General features: G+C 42.9%; 1 protein-coding gene across 1 annotated transcript in view; it reads left to right on the top strand.

Annotated features, from left to right (window-relative positions):
* SAXO1 (stabilizer of axonemal microtubules 1) overlaps window positions 1-22,672 on the top strand; it is a 79,778-nt gene that overhangs the window by 52,394 nt on the left and 4,712 nt on the right. The window contains exons 2-3 of the mRNA XM_014845566.3: window positions 6,554-6,733; window positions 15,209-15,411. Of these exons, the coding sequence (XP_014701052.2) occupies window positions 6,554-6,733; window positions 15,209-15,411 (383 nt within the window). The remainder of the gene's footprint in view (window positions 1-6,553; window positions 6,734-15,208; window positions 15,412-22,672) is intronic.

Raw genomic sequence — 22,672 nt, 5'->3', positions numbered from 1 at the left:
TATGAGTCATCTTGTCTCAAGAATGGCATGACATATATCTATGAATGTTCAAAAATTCTTATTTTGCAGTTCATAAAAGCATTCCCACGTGTCCCTTTGCCTCTGGGCATATTACAAATACGAGGGAACAAATTTAGTAAATATTTAAAAAGTGTATAAACCACTGCAGGTAGATGCACATGTGCTTTAGGAAAAGCACTGGCTTACCCACCCGCAGAGGCTGGTTGGGTTGGCCTTGTGAGCTGTTCAGGGAGGAGACGGTTCCAGAGACATGGTCCTCCTCTGAGAAGATCCAGCCTCTACGATCTCAGAGTTTTTGTTATTCCAGACACCCTGGACTCTTTCTAAACCATCGGCATGGAATGACGACTTTCATGAGTTGAGGTTTGGTGATCCTTGGCGTCTTCCCCTCTTCGACACTAAGAGTGCATTTTCTGCTCTAAATGTATTCCTCCCTTGCATAGCAGCTGTGACAGGTCACAGACTCCCAACTATGGGGAAAAAGGAAAAACAGGCTGCAAATCCTTTAACAGTCTGAACTTTGAGTTTTAAATTGGATTGTAAATGGAAGTCAGTTACGTGGGAGGTGATATGGGGCCTGGGGTGGACGCTGCTGCTGACCAGCTGTGTGACCTTGGGCAGTGACTCAGCGCCTCTTGGCCTCAGTGTCCACATGTGTATGATGAAGCAGTAGGGCTGGCTGCTCTCTAGGGTCTTTCTAGATCCATGTTCCGTATTCTTTTTCCTGGTTGTTACTCTTAGGATTTTATCTAACGATACTCTCGTTTAGACGGTAAAGAAAGTTCTGTGGAAAGATCAGAGTTTTAAAGCATTTGGAAGTCTATCTGTTTGTTGTTCTATATTAGAATAGTTTCAGGGTCCATGGGAAAAGAGAGAGTGTCTTGTCTTGGAAGACTCAGTGTGGCTAAGGGGACTAGGAAGGGACACGTTGAAGAACTGCCTGTTAATTGGCTGTGCTCAGGTTTGTCAGACCAGCCGGGAAACAGAAATGATTGGGACAGGCTGACATCCCTTCAGGCCACATATGGCCATGATCAGGAGCACAGGCTTTAGAGTCAGGCAGATGACCTGGGGTTTGAGTCCTGGCTTCCTCACCCTCTGGCTATGTGAACTTGAGCGAGAGAACCTCTCCTAAGCCTCACATTCCATGTTTATAAATGAGATGATAAATGTGCTTTCCTCATACCACTGCTGTGAGGATTGAATGGGATAATATTTAAAACACTTAGCGGCCGGCTCCGTGGCCGAGTGCTTAAGTTTGCGCACTCTGCCGAGGCGGCCCAGGGTTTGGATCCTGGGCACGGACATGGCACCGCTCATTGGGCCACGTTGAGGCGGCGTCCCACATCCCACAACTAGAAGGACGTGCAACTAAAATATACAACTGTGTACAGGGCGGGTTTGGGGAGATAAAGAAGAAAAAAACCCCCCCAAAAACGCTTAGCCCATATGGTGTATAGTAATTGCTCAATAAACATAGCCTATTAATTACAGAGTGCTTACCTTGGACTGGGCTAAGCATTTTACCTCCAGTATCTGATTTAATCCACATAATCATACTAAGTAGTAGAAGTTGTTATCTGCATATCACAGAGGAGGAAATCGAGGCTCAGAGAATTAAGGAACTCATTTTCTCAACATTACACAAGCAGTCAGTGGCAGAGCGAGGGTTTGAAACCAGATCTTCCTACCTCCAAAGTCCCTTTCTGTCACGCGCTCTGCCTCCTGGAGTGAAGGAGAGCCCCCCTCACACCCGGCCCATGCCAGGCGAGGCTCAGCAGGGGATTCCAAAAGACCACAGGAGAGGCAGGACAAGCTGCTGAAATCCACAGATGCTGTTCTCCTTACAAACAGGTGAGGTTCTAAAAGACTACTGGAAGTTCATTTGTTTGAAAAGCCAAAAGTTATGCTGTACTAGCTACTTTCATGCTGCCTTTTGGTGGCAGGAAGAGTTACAACTTTTTTGTTCTGATGAATAGCTTTGTTTGCCACTGTGGACATTCTTAACCTGAAAGTTTATAAGTTAGAGGACTGTGCAAGGCATGCACAGAAGAGAAAGCGTCCTCAGAGAGGTAGGGACACGACACCATGGGCAATCAGGAGAGTCACAGCCATAACAGGATGCAGTGGGACCACCAGTAGCTTCCTGGAGTGGTGGTGGTGGTAGTGGTGGATTCAACATGAGCCTTGAAGAAAGGGAAGCATTTTGGAAAAGTGGAAGTGGCAGGAAAGAGAGCAACTCCAAGATGCATAAAACTGAAACCCGGCTCTGTGTAGAGAGGAGAATGATGAAAACCTCCTTCAATTGATTGTTCATGTCTTTTAAATGTCGCTGATTGTGTCACATGAAAGCAAGTCAGAGAGTCCAAGAAAGAGACAAATTCCATATTAGCCAACAAAGATTTTTCTAGGCATCTTTGTCTTTCCTCCACTTGTAGAGAAAACTTCTAGCACTCGAGTGCTTGCAGTTCTTTTGTCTGTGCTTTCAGATTCTAGACCTGCACTTTCCAACAGGGAAGCCACCGTCACATGTGGCTTTTGAGCCCTTGAAATGTGGTAGTCCTAATTGAGATGTGCTGTCAATGTAAAACGCATCCTGGATTTTAAAGATGTAGTAGGAAAGTAAAATATCTCAATAATTTTTAATATTGATTACATGGTGAAATTATAATGTTTTGAACATATTGGGTTAAGTAAAATATTAAAATCAATTGTACCTGTTTCTTTTTACTGTTTTAACGTGGCTGCTAGAAAATTTAAAATGACATATGTGGCTCTCATTCACGGCTTGCATTCCATTTTTGTTGGGTGGTGCTCTTCTAGAGGTACTTAACACCAGAGTACTTAATTAAAGTTCTGTCATCTGTTCTAGGGTTCCTTGAGTCACAGACGGCTCTGAGTGAGGTGCGTGTCAGGAAATGTACATGGTCATGCTGGTGTGATAGAGACCCAGGTTCTGTCTATGGTTAGGTCGTGTACATCATTCTCTGAGCTTCAGATTTTTCATCAAACATGGTGAAGACATTGGGTCGTGTATTCTCCATGGCCCCTTTCAATTTTAAAATTCTATGATTTTAGTTTGGAGTCAACTGTTGAATTTTTCTGGGTTCCATTGGAAGGTCTATGTTACTCGATTTACCAAACATTATAAAAAGTTAGGATTATTTTCTTTCTTCCTCTGGTCCTTTAGCGAATCCTGCGTGGACAGATTTTAGAGGGTTCTGATGGACTGAAGAAACCTCCTCCCTTCCCTTTGCCTTCTCTTCCTATTGGCCCCATCTCGGCTTGTTTGTGCTCCTGAGTGAGGTGGCCAAGGCAGCTCCTGAATTGATATGAGTATCAGAGAACTTGAAGAGGTCTCATTTCTTTGGTTCATGACGGTCAAGCCTACATTTAAATACCCCAAGCGTGGTGATTCCACACACTTTCTTTAGGCACTAATTAGGCCCATACAAACAGAATCTCTCTCTTCCTTTTTGGATCTACTGATGTTTGAACAAATCAGTCCTTTTCCTTTTCCTGAGGACTTGTCAATGTCTTTCTCTTAGCAGTTCATCCTTCTATAAACTACGGACTGCCCATCCATCTATTAAATAAGCATATCAGTATTGGGCCAGCTTCCAGGACACAGAGCTGTCAGTCTTGGTCTTTATCCTCTTTAAGGAGGGGATGGGCAGACCAACAAGAAGGCATGGTGCTTGGCGTCTTGAGAGGAATATTCGGGGCATTTGAGCACAGGTAAGGAGAGGCGACCCCATGAGCAGTCAGGCAATGAAACATTTGCTTTCAAATAAGAGTTTTTGAAATTTCAAAGTGAGACAAGGGTTTAGTTAACGAGCAGCAAGTCAAATCAAATCTACCCTCTAAGAATATTTGTCAATATAATTTCATTTAATGGAATGTCGGTGTCTGGATGGAAGCTCGTTGCTGTACTGAAATCCCCTCTTGTGATACCAATCACAGTGTAGTATTTTCCTTTATATTTATTTTTCTTTTGGAATAAGTCTTTACAGTGTGTTACATTTTTAAAAAGTAACAATATGGACAGGGAGTTATATAAAAGCAATATTTTACTGGTTAAAAAACAGGGGCTCTAGAGAAGGAAAATATTGCTACATCTGTGGAGTCTGTTTTATTGCAAGCGCCTGAATCTGAGTTATTCTTAAAAAAAATCTTGACTTTTCTCTCAGAGAGTGTGAGTGAATAAATATTTGCTGAGGTATTTCTGGTACTTCTTGGCTTTTGATTTGAGATTTGTTGGAATCTTAACATGATACGGTAATAATTGGCTCAGATTGAAATCTCAGAATTGGACTGATGGTGAGCGCAGAAATGATAATTCCTATACTGTGGGAAATAGTTACTTTGTTTACTATGAAACACAACAATTTATCTCGAGGGAACAGAAGATGAAAGCACTAATCAATTTATGTACCTATGATTAGGAGATACTTTGTATAAAATATAAACATCTTTGTATATTAAGTGCCAACAATGTGCATTTTGAAAAAGGAACACTAAACTTTTATTGAGTGTATTTAACACCATGAAATTCAGATATTCATGCTATAGCAGTATATTCATGGGAGATTTCCTTGTAACTAATTAGATCTAAAGTGTTCCCCATGAACCAAGAGTACTTTTATAATAACAAGAATAAAAAGTAAATGTGACAAGTTTGTATCATCATAAGGTTTGTCCAATGCACAAATCTACAAAGAAGAAAATAGAGATGTTTCTAAAGCGACTTTATATGCAATTCTACCCATATGAACAATGCGAGGTTGATCATCTTCTCCAGGGGTTGGGGTTAGCGGAGACGTACACAGTAACAGTAAATGTTGGCAGCCACATTTGCATAGGGGGTTGAACTTATTAACAACAGGAGTACCCTGCTAATTGTTGCCTGGAAAATAGCTTTAGATTGGAGCAGGGATAAGTTCTCTGTTTCTCTCTCTCTCTGTGTTTCTCTCTCCCTCCCCCACGTGCCGCCCCAGAGAACTGTATATTTTAATTTCTGTAATTAAAATCAATTCAGCATAAAAAATTTAAAAATAATTCTGTTATCGGGGCTAGCCTGGTGGCGCAGCAGTTAAGTGCACACGTTCCGCTTCTTGGAGGCCTGGGGTTCGCTGGTTCGGATCCCGGGTGTGGACATGGCACCGCTTGACAAGCTATGCTGTGTAGGCATCCCACATATAAAGGAGAGGAAGATGGGCACGGATGTTAGCTCAGGGCCAGTCTTCCAGAGCAAAAAGAGGAGGATTGGCAGCAGATGTTAGCTCAGGGCTAATCTTCCTCAAAAAAAAAAAAAAATTCTGTTATCACGTTGCCATTCCTCGGTACAACTAAGCTGGAAATCACTAACAAGGAGTTTTGTTGATGAGCTGGTGTCTGAAAACTAGTGATGCCCTAACTGGTTGGTAAGGATTGTAGGTGGACACACAAATAGTTGACACACTGCCTAGTTCTTGAGAGCTCAAGCAGCTGCCCTTTGTCCAGCTGTAAGTAGAATAATAAGGTTCATTTGTTATCGTGCGTGTAAAATGGAAAAGTTCACTATAAATCATAATGTCAAATTATTATCTATCCTATACCTGCATATTGAGGCATAAAGTTTATCTAATCATTCATTTATATATTCAGTCATCTATTCAATAAATGTTTATTAAAAGCTACTGTGCATCAGGGAGGCTGTGAGGTGCCAGGGCTGAAGCACTGAGCAAGATAGAAAAGGTCCTGAGCTTGATAGATGAGACAGACGATCAACAAACACGCCAATTACAGATCACAGTGAGTGATGAGGAAGGCATGCCCAATGGTGAGAGAAACTGTGTGGGAGGGAAGCAGGTGGTGGGGTGTAGTTTAGGTATAAGATAATCAGCGGAGGTCTTTCTAAGGAGGCGACAGTTGAGGTGAGACCTGAAAGAATAAATGAGCCAGATTTTCAATGTGAAAGTGGTTTCATGAAGTCGGCGGCGTTTAGTACACTCAGAACTGAGGTGGTTCTGCTATGTGTGTGCCACTCTGTGTGCACTGAGGTTCCGAATTGACCAGGAACCAGTGAAGAGAGAGACTCTCGCACAGCCTTGGAGCACCCTGGTAGGTCAGGTATCAAGCCCTTAATTGCTGAGTGATTGGGAGGCACAGGGAGGTCTCGGGAGGTTATAGGGGCAGCTGGGTTGGCACTCACAGGGCTCAGGGCCACAACCATTTACCTCCTATGGAGTGGAAGTATTTCGGTATTTAAAGAAGCAGTATGATATGTGTAGTGGCTGAACATCAGCCACACTTGTGTGTAATTTTATGAACGAGGAATTTTGATGACTAACCAATTGCAGTTATAGACCTTTTAAAAAATTCTGGCTATTTCACATAGGTTAGTAGAGAAAAGGAAGGGTTAAATTTCTACTTTCAATGCCAGCACTCATATGATTTTATGTCTGGGTCACATTTTGAGGAGGTAGCGTTATCAGACCGGATGTACTCTTCCTAAGAAGGTAAGCAACCTAACTTCATGTGTCTTTTATAGGCGGCATCACTGTCCACATCTCCCTACCAAGATTTACGATAAAACAGAGAAACCATGTCTTCTCTCCGAATACACCGAGAACTACCCTCTCTACCACTCTTACCTGCCCAGAGAGTCCTTCAAGCCCAGGTTGGAGTACCAGAAAGGGTCCATTCCAATGGAAGGCCTGACCACATCAAGGTGAGGGCAAGTAGTATAAATATAGGAACGTACAGCACTAATGGAGTAATGTACAGTACTAACGTAGAGTATTAGTCAAATAATGCACAGTATTGCATTATCATGCACTATCAACATATGCTATTAATGCCTTAATGTTAATTTACTATATCTCTGAAAGAAAATTCTGCATTTATTAGCCTGTTCAGTTTTTTCCAACCTCCTCTTAAAGAGAAAGGATTCTTGCTTGCTGGGGGTGGGAGTGGGAAGACTGAATTGATCTACATAACAAAGGGTTGGAGGTTAAGTAAAGTAATGCAAGGATAGAAAGAGAGGAGCTGCTGCTGAAAAAGAAGTTTTGGGCTTTGGCACATCAGCTCCAGGTCAGCTTGGGTGGTGGTAGTGATGGTGGTAGTGGAGAGAAAGAGTGAGCTTTTTTGAAATTATGCTATAGATTTTGAATTGGAGTCCCCTTGAATGTCCTTGAAGAATATGAACAAAGAATATATTTCTTTCAAGATTGCTCTTGACTTCTAAGTACTGATTCTTTAGATCCAGGTCTGTGCAGAGACCGAACCACAGGGCTCAATGGATTAGGGCTGCAGAGGTATCTGGACTGAGGGGTCATTTTATGCTAAGTCATCATCTTAAATGATTTGGTTTAAGCACAATGTTTCTGGGTCCTGATTCATTAAAAAAATTGTATTTTATGCAACCTGCTTTTCAGCCTACGACTTATTAAACAATAGGCACTTTAAAGTTTCAGCTTCATTTTACCAAGAAAAGCAGACTGTTAATTTCTGAGAGTCTAAAGACCACAAAAAGAGATATGGACCATTCCTGAGCATTGCTTTTCCTTTTAAGAAACCATGGTCAATGCTAATGAAAAGTCTCAGCTTATTACGTATACATAGGAGATACGTAATTGGTAAAAAGGATAAGAGTAGTGTTGAAGAATAGTCTGCAAAATGGTCTCCTCATCTCTTTACATGCAGTTTCCAGGAAATCAAGAGCCTTGTGAGATGTAAACTACAGGGCAGCTTCAGATGTTGTTATATAAGGGATATCTTTTCTGTCCTAGAAATAGAGAAAAGGATGCTGTGAGGGGTGGATGTTGAGGGATGCCCTTATTTGTTGCCCACAAACTTAAGAGAATGAGGGCAAACCCTCTCTCTGGGGCAGGAGCCCTGTCCCGTCACCCAGCTCTGAGACCCCCAGATGGAACCCCACACACCCTCCCCCTTCCTGATAGTGCTTTGCAAAACAAAAACTTCCCCTCTGACCTGTCCTAAATTATCCTTGCCTTGTGTCACTTACAATAAACATATCACCCAGAAGTTCCCTCTGTCCTGCCAGAGCAACAATGTTATTCATGTCAAGATGTGGCCAAAGTGGAGGAATGCAGACACTGAAAGAATTTCCAAAACAAGTTGTTAATGATCCTAAGGGCCTTAAAAAGAAAAAGTGGCAGCATCAAGGTTACCCATGAAGGGAAAAAAACAGAAATACTTCTCTCCTCTGCTTTCTTTCCTTCCCTGGAGAGAAAACTAAGGGGGAAATGAGCAGAGGGCATCTCTTCTCTTCCTCTGCTCCTCGGTTTCATCATTTCTCAGCCCTGTGCCTGCCATGCTAGGCACTACTTTTCAGAGACCAAGAACAAAACTATGTCCCTATCAGGCTCCTTTTTTTTTTTTTTTTTTTTTTGGAGTTCAGGTGAGCTTTTATTGAGATAAATTAGCAAAAATCAAGATTTGACCAACCATCTTTTCTAAACGTTATAAACTCAGCAGAGACTCTGGTCCATATATGTATACATACAATCAACTATTTCCTATCAGGAAAGGTAGAGAAGCATCATCTGGGTGCTCCACAGGAGACTTCTGGGGGAAGGGATGAGTCAGCCCTGTGTTTTCACTCACCTGTATCTGGATGGATTGTCACCTTCTGCCCTTGGAACCCTTATTATCAGAATGTCCCACTCACTTCCCTATCTAAAGTCTAACCCACTATAGTTTTTGAGATTGGACGTGGGGCTGCCACCTGCTGAATGAAAAGTCATGTGGCCCAGGGCTTGGCTGGGTTTGGTGATTAAGACCAGACACAAAAAACACCTGGTTTCTGGAAAGGTTATCATCCCAGCACGAGGCATGATTACAGCTGCGTACAACTCTGACTGACTGTAAATCTTGGGGATTTACAGCAGGTGCTGTGAGGGGAATGCTCATGATTTCAGCCCTTCTTAGTATGAAACTGTTGCTTGCAGCCCTTGGTAATTCTCTCACATAGATTTTGCCTTTATTCAGATAGAACTGAGATCAATTAATGAATAAGAGGTTTGCACTTCATGCCTCATTTCCCCTAAGGCATGTCGCCTTGTGAAACACTTGGGCCCCATTTTGGGACGTTATTTTGTTAGCTAACTAGATCCCTAAAGATGGGCAAAGTTAATAGTCTCTGAAGAAAGAGGGGAGTCTTCAAGATGCTGTTAGACCTTTATTCTAAAGGGAGTGGGATCATGGGTGGGGAGAAGTGGAGGCGCAGCGGGGAAGATGGAATTGGGTTCAGAGTTTGGCTGAAGGGCAGGGGCCAGGGAGTTGGCAGCACAGATTTCTTCATTTGTTGACAAGACTCCTGGGTAAACCGAAGAGAGTAAGGGAGGGAAGAGCTAAAAGAGAAAAGGTGTTTGGAATGTTCTCCTAAAGCCAGGAAAGAAGCAAGAAAGTTGGTAGTGGGCTTGAATCTTTCCCTACCCATTGAATTTTACATATTTTCTGTTCACATACATACTTGACTTCTCTGCTCATCCATACCCCTGGGGATATGCTTACGCCCCTGTATAGACGGGACCTGAGAATTAAGACATGCAGAAATAGGTCTCAGCTCTAGACTTGCCTGGGCAATTTCAGAGCCTTTGATGTTGTGCATCTTTGGCTAAATTTGGGGATATTTTGGTCACTGTTTGTTCAAGTATTTTTTTCTGTCTCTGAGGCTCTGTTGATTTCTCTCCTCCAGTGTTTTTTCTCTCTGTTCTTCAGATTAGACAGTTTCTATTCATCTATCTTCAAGTTCACTGAGTCTTTCCTTCTTCATCTCCATTCTGTTGGTAAACTCATCCAGTGAATGTGTTATTTTAGGTGTTGTATTTTTCAGTTTTAGAATTTACATTTTTAATTTTATTTATTATTTTTTATTTTTTTAAAAGATTGGCACCTGAGCTAACATCTGTTGCCAATGTTCTCCTTTTTTTTTTTCCCTTTCTTCTCCTTCTCCCCAAAGCCCCCTAGTACATAGTTATATATTCTAGTTGCAGGTCCTTCTGATTGTGCTATGTGGGATGCTGCCTCAGCATGGCCTGACGAGCAGTGCTGTGTCTGTGCCCAGGATCCGAACTGGTGAAACCCTGGGCCGCCGAAGTGGAGTGGATGAAATTAACCGCTTGACCATGGGGCCAACCTCCATTTTTTAAAAAATATAATTTCTATTTCTCTTCTGTAACTTCTTATCTTTTAATTAATTATAACCTTACTTTGCCTTTGGTAATTGAACATAGTTAAAATAGCTGTTTTAAAATCTTTGCTAATTTCAACATCTAGGTCTGCTTGGGGTGGTCTTCATGATTATCTTTTTTTCTTGAGAATGGGTCACATTTTCCTGTGTGTACATCAAGTAGTTTTGGATTGATCCTGTACATTGTTGATGTTGTGCTGGAGAGACCCTGGACATTCTTGCATTCTTCTAAAGAGTGTTTTTTCCCCCCAAGCAGATAGGAGGTAACTTCATTGGATTCAAATGCAAACTCTGTCTTGGGGGTCACCTCAAATTTCAATCCAGTTCTTTATCTTTAGCATAGTTGCTTGAAGTCTGCCCCATGCAGGTGAGGTCAGCCAGAGATTTGTGCCCAGTTTATATACAGAACTGAGGCTTCCTGTCTCTGGTTCTCTCCTATCCAGGATTCCTTCCTCACTTTCTGACACCTATGGCTGCCCTAGACTTGGTGCTGTGGTTCTTCAGTCAAAGGTTGGAAAGTTTTCTATTCACATTTAAGCTGTCTGTGTGGCACAGACTGGAGCCTGCCTTCAGACTGGGAGCTTAGAAAAAAATGGAAACTTACAGAGTCACCCAGTATCGTTCCCTTCTTCCACCTGTTGGCTCTGCTCCAGAATCTGTCTATCTTGGTTGCTCTTTAGCGCTCACTGGCAGTTCTTTATATTTTGTCCAGAGTTTATATGAAGTAGTGACAGCTGTTAGCCTCAGCTTTGGTGGGAGTTGAGGAGATGAGAAAGTAAAGGAGGAGATAGGTGCTTGTAACTTGAATCCTGGTCTGTCACAGTGAAGATAAAGAGGGCTCAGTGTGTTCTTATGAGGATCAGAGGCACGAATCAAGTCCTGTGAATCTGCCTAGGGATCTTTCTCAGTGTGCTGGGCTGGGCTTCCCAACCTGCCTGTGATGACACAATGGTTTCCTTAGAGGGTGCCTTTTATTTTTATTTTTTAAAAGATTTTATTTTTTCCTTTTTCTCCCCAAAGCCCCCCGGTACATAGTTGTGTATTCTTTGTTGTGGGTCCTTCTAGTTGTGGCATGTGAGACGCTGCCTCAGCGTGGTTTGATGAGCAGTGCCATGTCTGCGCCCAGGATTCGAACCAACGAAACACTGGACCGCCTGCAGCGGAGCGCGCGAACTTAACCACTCGGCCACGGGGCCAGCCCCTAGAGGGTGCCTTTTAACCTGGGGAGATTTTAGAATTATGTGAGGAAGTAAGGAAATCAAATCAATTGACAAAGAGCAAAACCCCACAGAGGAGACTAAGAGGACAAATCATGAGGAGTGTCACAGAAGTCAAGAGGAGAGCGTCTTAAAAAAATGAGTGAGAGGATGGATGCTGTGAAGATGGTACAGGGGGATAAAGGCCTGAGGAGCAATGATTGGATTTGTAAACAAGGTGGTACTTTGCCAGCCTTGGCTAGAGCAATGAGTGAGTGGAATCCGATTTGATGGGTGGAGCCTGAGTGGGGAGTGAGGAAGGCAAGTCTGCACCTCTATACAACCCTTTCCAGAAGAGAGAAGGGGAGGAGAGAGGAGTGGAGGGGAGAGGACACCAGCGAGAGTTGTTTGATGGTTTGTCTCTTTCCTTTAAAGATGGGAAGGACTGGTGCATGATTAAATACTGACAAAAAGGAGCCAGCAGGAGGAAGAGGTTAAACCACAGACTAGGAGATGGCCCATAGACGAGGTTCCTGGAAAGAGGGAGGGGATTTCTGGCAGAGGTGAAGAGATTGGCTTTGGGCAAGAGGAGGAACTCTTCTTAAAAAGGATTCCACGTATTATGGTTGACTATATGGTCACACTAACAAATTCTGAAGTTTGCTTATATAAACATTAAAAATAGGTTAACAAAAAGTATTGTGTGGCTCCTCTATTGCAGTGAAAATCTCCTTTTCCCACTTCCAGGCTCACGACCCTGTGGGCTGTTATGTTATTTCTTCTTTCCTTTTGTCAGACTCTTGTCAAACACCTCTCCTTGGCTTTGCCTAATGATTGGAAGTCAAGTTATTATGACTTTCCCAGCAGGGCCACTTGAACCTTTACTTAACTCGGAGCTTAACTCTTGGCCTTCCACACAATCTAACTTTTATGGTTACGCATCTAAAAAAGAAACTTCTTTGATCCATTTGTTTCTTGGTTCATAGTCACAATGGGCACAGGGACTAGGAAATGTACTACAGGAAGAGAGGAGAGTGTTCTTTAAAAAAAAGGCTACTAAATTTGAGCAATTTCTGGGAAGAATAAAATACTTTTCTTTTACGCGAACTTACGGCTGTAAGATTATGTGAGATTGGGGACAGGCAGTTATGCTGTGGTTAACGATAGGTTTCAGTGAATGTTCTCAACATAAAAACATAATGAGGAGACTCGTAAATTCTGATTAAACTCACTCTTAAGCCACAGTAAATATTTTTGGGTGGGGTATAAATGAATTAAACTTTAAACTGAAAACGTTTCCTCTCTTCAGAAGTGGATCATTCCGTACGCCCTACCCCCGGCCCCCCTTCAGGATCGTTTCCTTGGTTGTAGCTGATCAGTAAATTCAGCCGTAGATGTGCCTTCACAGAGGAACTTGAATTTTGTACTGGAGAAGGAGATTCAGTTAACGATTTTGTTCCCTACACATGATGAGCAAAGATTTTGCTACATCTGCTTTTGTCTTTGAGAAACCGACTTCAGGATAGTCCATGAATGGATGAGTCTGGTTGTGGGCATTTATCTGCTCTTTTCCTGTAGGAACAGCAGGAGGTAGGGGCATTGGGCACACTTTAGTTGCCAGAGAGCTTGGCAGCCCTCATAGGAAGGTTCTCATACATGTGTGAGGGGAACAGTAGAAGTTAATGGCAGAAGAGGATGTCATGGCCTATGTGTAGGGTCCCAGAGTATGGCAGGCCCTGTGGCTTGAAAGCACTCCTGGCTGTCTGGTGTTGGGAGGGTCCATGGGGCAGCTTGGCTTCAGCTTTATTCCTTACTGCTTGCCCTTGATATCTCCTGATTCTCGGTTGAAAGTGCAGTGGGCTGAATTTTGGGTAGCCATCAATGAACATGGGTTTATATGGAGCTGTGTGGTCTCAGGCTGCCTCTAAACTGCACTCCACCATTTTTGGGAGTTAGGAGAGCTCACTTCCCCTTGGGACCCCTCCCCTGAGAACACAAACTTTCTGGTAAAAGCCACTTTGCAGTCAACCAGTTTTCAGACAGGGTTTTCTGAGTATTTCCATTTGTCTCTGTGGCTGGCTGAGGGCCTCACGCGCCCTGCTCCCTGCCACACTTGGTTCAGTATTGGACAGACTCTGGCATGAGGTACCTACACACTAGGTGGAGTAGAAGTGTGGAGATGACCCCTGGGTTGTTGTTTGCCTGTTCCCTCCATAAGCGCCGATTCATATAGTCAGCTTCCAGATGCCATGGGTCGCTGAGCTTCCTCTTGCTGTTTGTCAACGTGGGCCCCTGGGAAGGGAGCCAGGCTGAAGGCCCTGTAACCACTGCTGAGATGTATTTTTAAATCTACCCAGAGGGTGTTACTGGGAGTTCAACTGAAGCTTCTCCCATTTCCCCCTTAGAGCCCTGGAGAGACTAATTCTCGTGCTTCCTAACTCCCTCTCCCATCCCGCCAAGCATTTTCAGGCCCTGGTTTAGGTTTATTGACAACCATGTGTATAACTCATGCAAGACAGGTTATAGTGGAGCGTGTTACCTTTGCTAGTCAAGCATGGCTCAGTAATGCTGCTCCAGATCTCGACCGGAAAGTAGGTTTTATTGGTGTTTAGGCCTGATGTTTTCCTGTCCGGAAACCTTCCCCTCCCCTTGCTGAGGCTGTTTTGGCAAGCACCGTCGGGGAAAATCTACCTTCCCCTGTCCAGTTGGATAAATGGGTTCCAGGCAAAAAACAGGCTGCTGTATAAAGCAGAAGCCCTGGGGTGGGCGTGGGGGGGAATGTTTGCTTAAGAGAGTTTGCCTTGAGCCATGGGAAGCTGACACTGCCCTGGTGAGCAGTGCACACCCAAGCTGAGCCCTGGTGTGGCCAGTGTGATTCCTGGTGGTGGTGTAGTTAGCATCTTGGCCTTTTTATAACTGGGAGATGCTTTGGGAAGGGAGTGCTTCTTCTTTAGTAAAGACCATCATTCTTTTTCCATCCCATCGTTTTCATATGCCCTGAAATAGTAGGTGTGGTGATGCCAGATAGCTAAGAAATGAAAGCTTCATGATCTCCATTTATTGCACTTTTCTTCCCTTCTGGGTTTTCTGTAAGATCAAGTAGAGGAAGGAGATAAATATTAGCAGAAGCTATTGGGGACACAGAGAAGGAGGTGGTGGTACCTAGAAAATAAAAGCTCCACAGTGACGGGGTTGGGGTGAAGGAAGATGGAGAAAGCAGGCACAGGTGAGGGGCCTCCTCAGTGGTCCAGTGTGGTTAGAGTGGAAAATGGGCCAGGGAGAGAGGTGGGAGATGTGGTTGGGGAATAAGGCAGAGGCAGGTTCAGGAAAGCTTGAGGACCATGCTAGAAAGTTGGGCTTTATCTGGAAGAATTTAAGCTGGGGAGTGAAATGATGTAATTTTCATTTTAGAGAGTTTATTCTGACCACACTATGGGGGTTGAAGTAGAAGTGGTGGGAACGAAGCAAGAAGCCCAGGTGGTAAGTTGTCGCACGATCCAAGTAAGAAATGGTCAGGGTCTGAACCAAGAGGGAAAGACAAACCAGTGATGTGGAGAGGCCTGCCCTTGGTGAATGATCCTCTGGAGCTGTGAGAAGCGGATCGAGGTGTCTGACTTGGGTGAGAAGGGAATGGTGGTGTGTTTCTCGAAAGTGAGAAACAGAGGAGGAAGAGCAGTTAGGATAGGGTTAGAAGATGACTTCTGAGCAAACATTTGTAGAATTGGGTTGAATGGAAACCATGAGGCTTGTTCTGAGCCAGGGCTTCAATGCCATATGCTTATTTCCTTTACAGGAGAGATTTTGGGCCTCACAAAGTGTTACCAGTGAAGGTCCACCATCCTGACCAGTTCGTCCCAAGTGAGGAGAATATGGATCTGCTCACAACGTATAAACAAGATTACAACCCATACCCTGTCTGTCGAGTGGACCCCATCAAACCTCGGGACAGTAAATATCCATGTGGCGACAAGATGGAGTGTCTGCCTACTTATAAAGGTGGGAGAGTGCTGGAGGGGCAGGTTGGGGGAAGGATAGGCTGAACCTATGTGCTGGCCAAGAGATGCGTTTTCTATGCACACCCCCTAGTGCGGAGGGTGTGCAAACCACGTCCTCTAGACCGAGTTTGGCCTGCAGCCTGTTTTTGTACAGTTGGATAGCTAAGAATGGTTTTTAGATTTTTGAATGATTAAAAAAAAAAGATCAAAAAGAAGACTGTTTTAGAACATATGAAAATTGTACGAAATTCAAAGTTCAGTGTTCATAAGTACATTTTGTTGGAACACAGCCACACGCGTTTGTTTTACACGTTATCTGTGGCTACTTTTATGCTACAGCAGCAAAGTTGTGACAGAGACCGTATGGCCTGCAAGAGCTAAGACCTTTAATGTCTGGCCTCTTGTAGAGACTATTTGCTGACGACTGCCTTAGCTTGCTGTTGTCATCGTACACTGGAGAAGGATTGCAGGTTTAAGCTATGTTAGGTTCCACTACTGATTGATAGATTCATTCATCCATTTAAAAAATTATGGAAACATACATGCTCAAAGATGTACAGATCATAATTATACAGACCCATGAATTTTGAGTGCACAAACATGTAAACAGCACCAAGATCAAGAAATATAACATTGATACTCCCATCCAGTCTCCATTCCCACCCAGGATAGAACAGTTATGCTGACATTTAACACATAAATTAGTTTTTTTACCAGTTTTGAAGTTCATATAAATGGGATTGATTCATTCTTTATTAAGCGTCTACTACATTCCAGGCATGGTATTAGAAACTGGGAAGGAAGCATAATGACCTGCCCTTGACTTTATAGTCTCGCAAGAGAGAGAGGATATGGAGTTGTATGTGTGATGCAAGCCAAGTAGCAGTCACTTGCTCTGTGGAGCACGAGCTACAAGGCTGAGACCATGGGAATGGAGGCCACATTTGTAATCAGTAACTTTTCTGCTTATGGTTACACATGGTTGCTCTAGGAATACATGCTAAATGGTTCGTGTAACATGCTCGTGGACGTCTGAATGGCTGTGATGATAGTTGCTTTTATTTAACCAAACCAAATGCTTAGGTGAGGGGAGGTAGGGAGTCTTGAGGAGATGTAGGAATCTTTCTGAAGCCTTTCTAGGAGCTGTGAATCTGTCATTCTAGAAGACTCTACATGTGGCTGGGCTTCTCTGCTTCTGCCAGGAACTGGGACTCAGGGCCAGACTGATGTCGGCCTCTCCCACAATCTGGATTCTGTCCTTTTATCTTCTTATCTTTCATGTTGTCTGTCCTTTTCCACTCTTTCATAGCCACCTTCTGCCAAGCCACATTCTGGACTTCATCCTACCCCAAAATGGCTTCACTTTCATGCATACCAACATCTGGTCCTTCCGGCTTGTTCTGTTCTTTACTCCCACTGTGACAGTCCTTGGCCTCATTGGGACCTCCAGTCCACTGATGCCTCACCTTCCTTCTCAACATCAGCCCCTCCTCTGCCTGACCCCATGTAGCCTATTCCATGTAATGTCATTCCGGTGCATCTTTTACCCCCTTTCTCTTCTGTCCTTTTGTTTCTTCCTCCTAGCAAAGCCCTAATCTTGCCTTCTTCATGTCCACACCTGGGCACACACCTGAGCATGTCTCTAATCTTGTCAATTCTTATCCATTTTCCATAGAAAGGCACCAGGGAGGTCTTTTAAAAATGACAGTTGGGGCCCGACCGTGTTGCCTCGTGGTTAAGTCTGGTGTATTCTGCTTTGGTGGCCTGGGTTTGGTTCCTGGGTACAGACCTACACCACTTGTCAGCGGCCATGCTATGGTGGTGACCCCCATAAAAAATAGAAGAAGATTGGCAGAGATGTCAGCACAGGATGAATCTTTTTAGCAAAAAAAAGAAAAAGAATTGGATATGACCTCTACTCTGCTTAAAACTCCACAGATAATTATTATGGTTCTTAGGATAAAATCCCAAACCTTTACCAACTCCTTTGACACCTTCCAGATTCTGGCTCCTCCTCCCTGAGCCTCTATGCTCCGGCCACAGGACTGTCTTTCAGTTCCTTTCCTCTGTTTCTTTTCTATCTTAGGGCATTTTACACATGCTGTTCCCTCTTTATGGAGCCCTCCTCCCTTCCCTTGTCTAGCTCTCCCTCCAGTGAGCAGCAGACATCACACCCTTAGAGGCCTTCCCAGAGCCTCCCCCGTGCCGGACTACACACACCCTGATAGAGGCTCTAAGTGTGCCTTGTCCTCCCTGGTTTTATAATTCACTGTGTAATTTTGTTTAACATTTGTCTCCTTGGCCAGACTGTAAGCTCTAAGAGGGCAAGGATCTGTCTTTTTCTTTGCCAGTTACCCTTGACAAGGTGGGCACCACAGTAGATGCTTCACAGAGGAGTCAGTACAACCAGGCCCATGGCCGGGCCATACTTGAGCATCTGCAGGGCTCATTTCTCTCCTTTTTCATCCAGTGTTTACAGGAAGACAAAAAGTGGGCACTAAGCAGGCAAGAAGGAGGAACAAAGCTGGAGAGAGCCATTACTTCTGCAAGGGGAGGGAGCAGGGACTCTGGTAGGGCACATTTAGCTACAAACTCGCCTTTGCTGCACACCCTCCCTGTGGGCCCCTGGATTTGAGAATCCTGCCTTAGTTAGAGGCTCTTCAGAGCACCGGTTCCTCAGCTTAGTTCCCCCTCCCCACCTTGCCCTAGGTGCAAGGAGAGGTCTGAGAGTGAGAGAGGCTCCTTGCTTACCTTGGGGTTGGCAAGGATGGAGCGGCCCAGTGGTGTTATTGAAAGAGGAGGCCTCCCTACACCTCCCCACAAAATACTCACTCCTCAACATAAACACATAGAAAAAACCCAACCCAATACTTACGCTTTAATCTCTCCCACCTCTAGCTCTCCCATTTTCTTCCCCTTCTTCAAACAGTTACATCTTACTGCCCTCTGCAAACCAGGCAACAGTATTCCACCGCTAAAACTGAATCATGTCTGGCTTTTCCCTACTGAGAAAGTTAAAACTGAGAAAAACCCTGTTTTCTTCTCCTTCATTTTTCTTAAACTTTTGGCATCTGTTAACTGCTTTATCTATTTACACAGAATTAATGAACAAATACTAGTCAAATATCAACAGGGCTGTTCAGAACCAGGCATGCTTAGACATCTTGGTTTTGTTCTTGGAGTCACCTACATATGTACATTGTACAACTACATATGTCCTTGAAGTTGAATTTCATAGTTCTCTTCTGAAATTCAGATTTTAAAAACAAACAAATCATTATGTAGCCAAAGGAAAACATGTTCATAGTTAGGTTGCAAACTGGGACCTATTGGTCAAATCTATGTGTCTTAATAGTTTTTTGGAATAATACTTTCATAGTCTTTTAATTTAAATGGTTTATTTGTTCTATTACTTTCCTATGATATAATGGCTTCCAAAACTGGGCCTTGAGTGCCAAACATATATTCCCAGCACTTAGCACAGGGGATGGCACAACAAAGATGTGTTTAGTGGGGGAGTCAATGAATGAATAGTTCTGGGCCATTGTTTACAAGGGCTCCAGGTGACACAGTTTGGCATTAGATTTACACAAATTCCCAACCAGCCTATTTGTCTGTGGGGCCTGGCCAAGCACAGGAGTGAAGCTGGAGAAGACCCAGGACGTTTACTCCGGCCTTGGGTCAGTCCTGCACAACCTCCTGGATGTGTGAGGGGCCACACCCTTGCCTTATCTCTGGGTGTATCACTCTTTTGATGACTTTTTTGTCTCTTGTGGAAATTTACTACTTTAGTAAGTCTTTCCCATAGCAATCTATATGGTTTTATGGCCATACATTGATTCTCATTCCAAAGGAAAAAAAAGAAACCAAAGACTGAGGTCATTAAATATGTGTATTTCAATGGGTGCCATCTATATTATGTCTATATGCTCTGCTTACCATGGTTCCACAGGAAAAATATGCAGACTTTTCCCTTTCTACTCTCATGGCCAGCACCTTTACTAGGGTCCAGAAAACCACCAGTAAAATATGCTCCAGCAGCATTTGGTTGTAATTTTGACATTTTCAAAACACTGTGCAATTGGAAAGATTGAGAGTGTAATTACTTGATGCTCAGCTTTAGGTTTAGCAGAGTTTTTTTTGAGACACATTATTGAATGGAATCCCTTTTAAAGAGGTTCTTGCCAATTACCCACATGTCACCTTGGCCCTCAAGGGCTTTTACTGATGGCTTTTCAGGCATGTGAATAGTTTTTCATGTGGAATTCTGAGGTTTTCAGGGTCCTGTGGAGGTTTTTGTAACATGTGCTGGGTGGAAGAAGTTAGGAGGTTGGATAATAATGTGGTTTCAACTGTATTGTTGGGTATCAGAAATCACATGAGGCAGCTTTCAGCTTGGGAACCTGTTTTCTTAACACTTCATCCATCACAGAAGAGGGCCAGAAGAGCCCTGTCCTACCTACCCCTGTGCACCTTGAGGCAGTATGTAGGCATCTACAGGTAGATGCTCCCATTTCAGTGAGGCCTGAAGTCTAAGGCGGAAACATGTGGTTTATATTGAGCAAGATGGTTCCCTCTAAGGCCCCCTAATGCTTTCAAGATGCTGATAGAGCCATTAATGGTTCTTGGAGAAAGATTAGGTTTTCAATTAAAATGAAGCCAATTTAAAATAAATACTTGGTAGTACTATTAGCCTAAAATAAGCTTAAGAGTGTGCCTGGGGGTGGGGATGTCAGGACTTCTAGAATGGTGAAGTGAGGAGGTTGGCAGATCCTCTTCCCAAAAAGCAACAATAAAACTGGACAAAATAGTAAAAAATCAACCATTTTGGGGCTCTGGAAATCAACGAAAGGTCTACACAAACTACGAAGCATTTATTCAAGAAAAACTACTAACCCTTGGTTATGGACAGTGGGAGTCTATGGTGTTTTATTCTAGGGCTGCTTCCATCTCCCCACTTCCCCACCCCAATCTGTGTGGTTATTCTGCCTGGACAGGCTAGGCTGTGTAAGCGAGCAGCTCTGCTACCGGTGGGGGTTAACTTGGTTTGGAGTAACTTGCATACCCAGGGGTTTCAATAAAAACAATAGTGATCTCAATGGCAAAAAATCAGGGAAGACAACTTCTGCAGTTAGTCTGAGGTTGCAGTAATTGTTGGGGCAAGCAACAGACCAGCTAGAAATTTAACAAGGAGATCCAGAGAATGAGACAGACACAGTGGGCCTTAATAAGCTCATGCACATTCCTGGTGTCTGGAAGACTGCATGTGGGCACAGCAGTGTACAGGCTCAAGAGAAGCAGAGATGGGGCCTAGATATCTACTTATCTTCCCTGGCTGAATATGGTCCTAGTGTATGTGCAAAGGAGACATGAGACAGCCCAGCATAAAATAAAAGCTAGGGAAGACTTGTAAACTGCCTGATCTTTGATTATGTTCTCCAACCCACACACAGATCCATTAGCAAAGGGCGAAAGCCTTAGTGGCTTAAGGTGCTTCAGCATAACTTCTGATTATTGGCTGATTAATAAACTATGCTGATATGGGGTGACTCTTAGGAATCTAGGCTTAAAAATAAAAACAATTAAAAAAAGAAAAAGCTGAGCAAAAACATCAGTGGCCACACACCACAGAGGAGATAAGACTATATAGAATTAGTGCAGGCAAGTCACTAAATAGCAAAAACAACTCCCAGTGGGAGATCAGAATCCAGAGTTACTTGGCATATTATCTGAGTGTTGAGTTTGTAACAAAAAATTATGAGGCATGAAAGGAAACAAGGAAGTGTGATCCATGGATAGGAAAAAAAGCAGTTAATGGAAACTATCTCTGGAGGCCCAGATGTTAGACCTGGCAGACAAATACTTCAAAGTAGCTATTATAAATATGTTCAAAGAACAACAGGGAACTATGTTTAAAGAAATAAAGGAAAGTATGACAACAATTGTCTATCAAATAGAGAATACCAATAAAGGGAAATCATAAAAAAGAATCAAATGAAAATTCTGAAGTTGAAAGGACAATAATCAAAATAAATTCATTACAGGGGCTTAATAGCAGTTGACAGAAGACTCAGTGGAGATGGAGGTAGATCAATAGAGCTTATCCATTCTGAAGAACAGGAAAAAATTAAGAGAATTGTACAGAAACTGAGAAACTTGGGAAAGACCATTTAGCATACTAACAGACTTATAATGGGAGCCCCAGAAAGAGAATAAAGGGGCAGAAAAAACGTTTAATTGCTGAAACTCCCTAAATTTCCTGAAAAATATCAATCTACACATCCAAGAAGCACAATCCAAATAGAATAAATACAAAGAGATCCACACCTGGTCAAATAATAGTCAAACTGTTGAAAGCCAAAGCCAAAGATTTGGAAAGAAGCAGAAGAGAAACACTTCAACACATACAGGGAAACGGCAATAACAACTAAGTTCTCATCAGAAACAATGGAGGACTGAAGGCAGTGGGATGACATATTTCAAGTACTGAAAGGAAAAAAATTGTCAACCAAGAATTCTATAACTAGTAAAAGATTATGCTTCAAAAATGATGGGAAAATAAAGACATTCCCAGATAAACAAAGTCTGGGTGAATTTGTATTTGGCTGACTTGCCTTACAAGAAATACTGAAGGGAGTCCTTCAGGCTGAAAGGAAATAATACCAAAGGGTAACACAAATCTACGCAAACAAATAAAGAGCACTGGTAAAGGTAATTATGTAGGTAAATGTATACTTTTCTCTTGATTAATTGAAAAGACAGTTACAGAACCAGTAATTATAAAGCTGTGGGGTTTATACCAGGAATGAAAGGTTAGTTTAACATCAGTAAGTCAGTTAATGTAATGTACCACATTAATAAAGTAAAAGACAAAACTCCATGATTGATAGACACAGAGAACACATTTGACAAGCTCTGATACCCATAAAAGCTCTCAAAAAGCTAGGAATAGAAGAAGATATCCTCAGTCTGCAAAAGGGCATCCACAAAACACCCTATAGCTAACATCATACTTAATGCAGGAAGACTCTATGCTTTCCTCCTAAGATTGGGAAGAAGGCTAGGATGTCAGCTCTCATCACTTCCATTCAACATTGACTGGCTATTCTAGCCAATGCAATAATGCAAGAAAAACAAACAATTAAATAGATTAGATTAGAAAAGAAGAAGTAATCTAGATTAGAAAAGAAGTACAACTGTCTTTATTCTCAGACGACATAATCTTGTGTGCAGATAATCCTAAGGAATCCATAAAAACCTAC

The sequence above is a fragment of the Equus asinus genome, chromosome 23, assembly GCF_041296235.1.
Source record: "Equus asinus isolate D_3611 breed Donkey chromosome 23, EquAss-T2T_v2, whole genome shotgun sequence".
In the NCBI taxonomy this organism is placed as follows: domain Eukaryota; kingdom Metazoa; phylum Chordata; class Mammalia; order Perissodactyla; family Equidae; genus Equus; species Equus asinus.
This window is presented reverse-complemented; position numbering and strand designations above follow the sequence as displayed.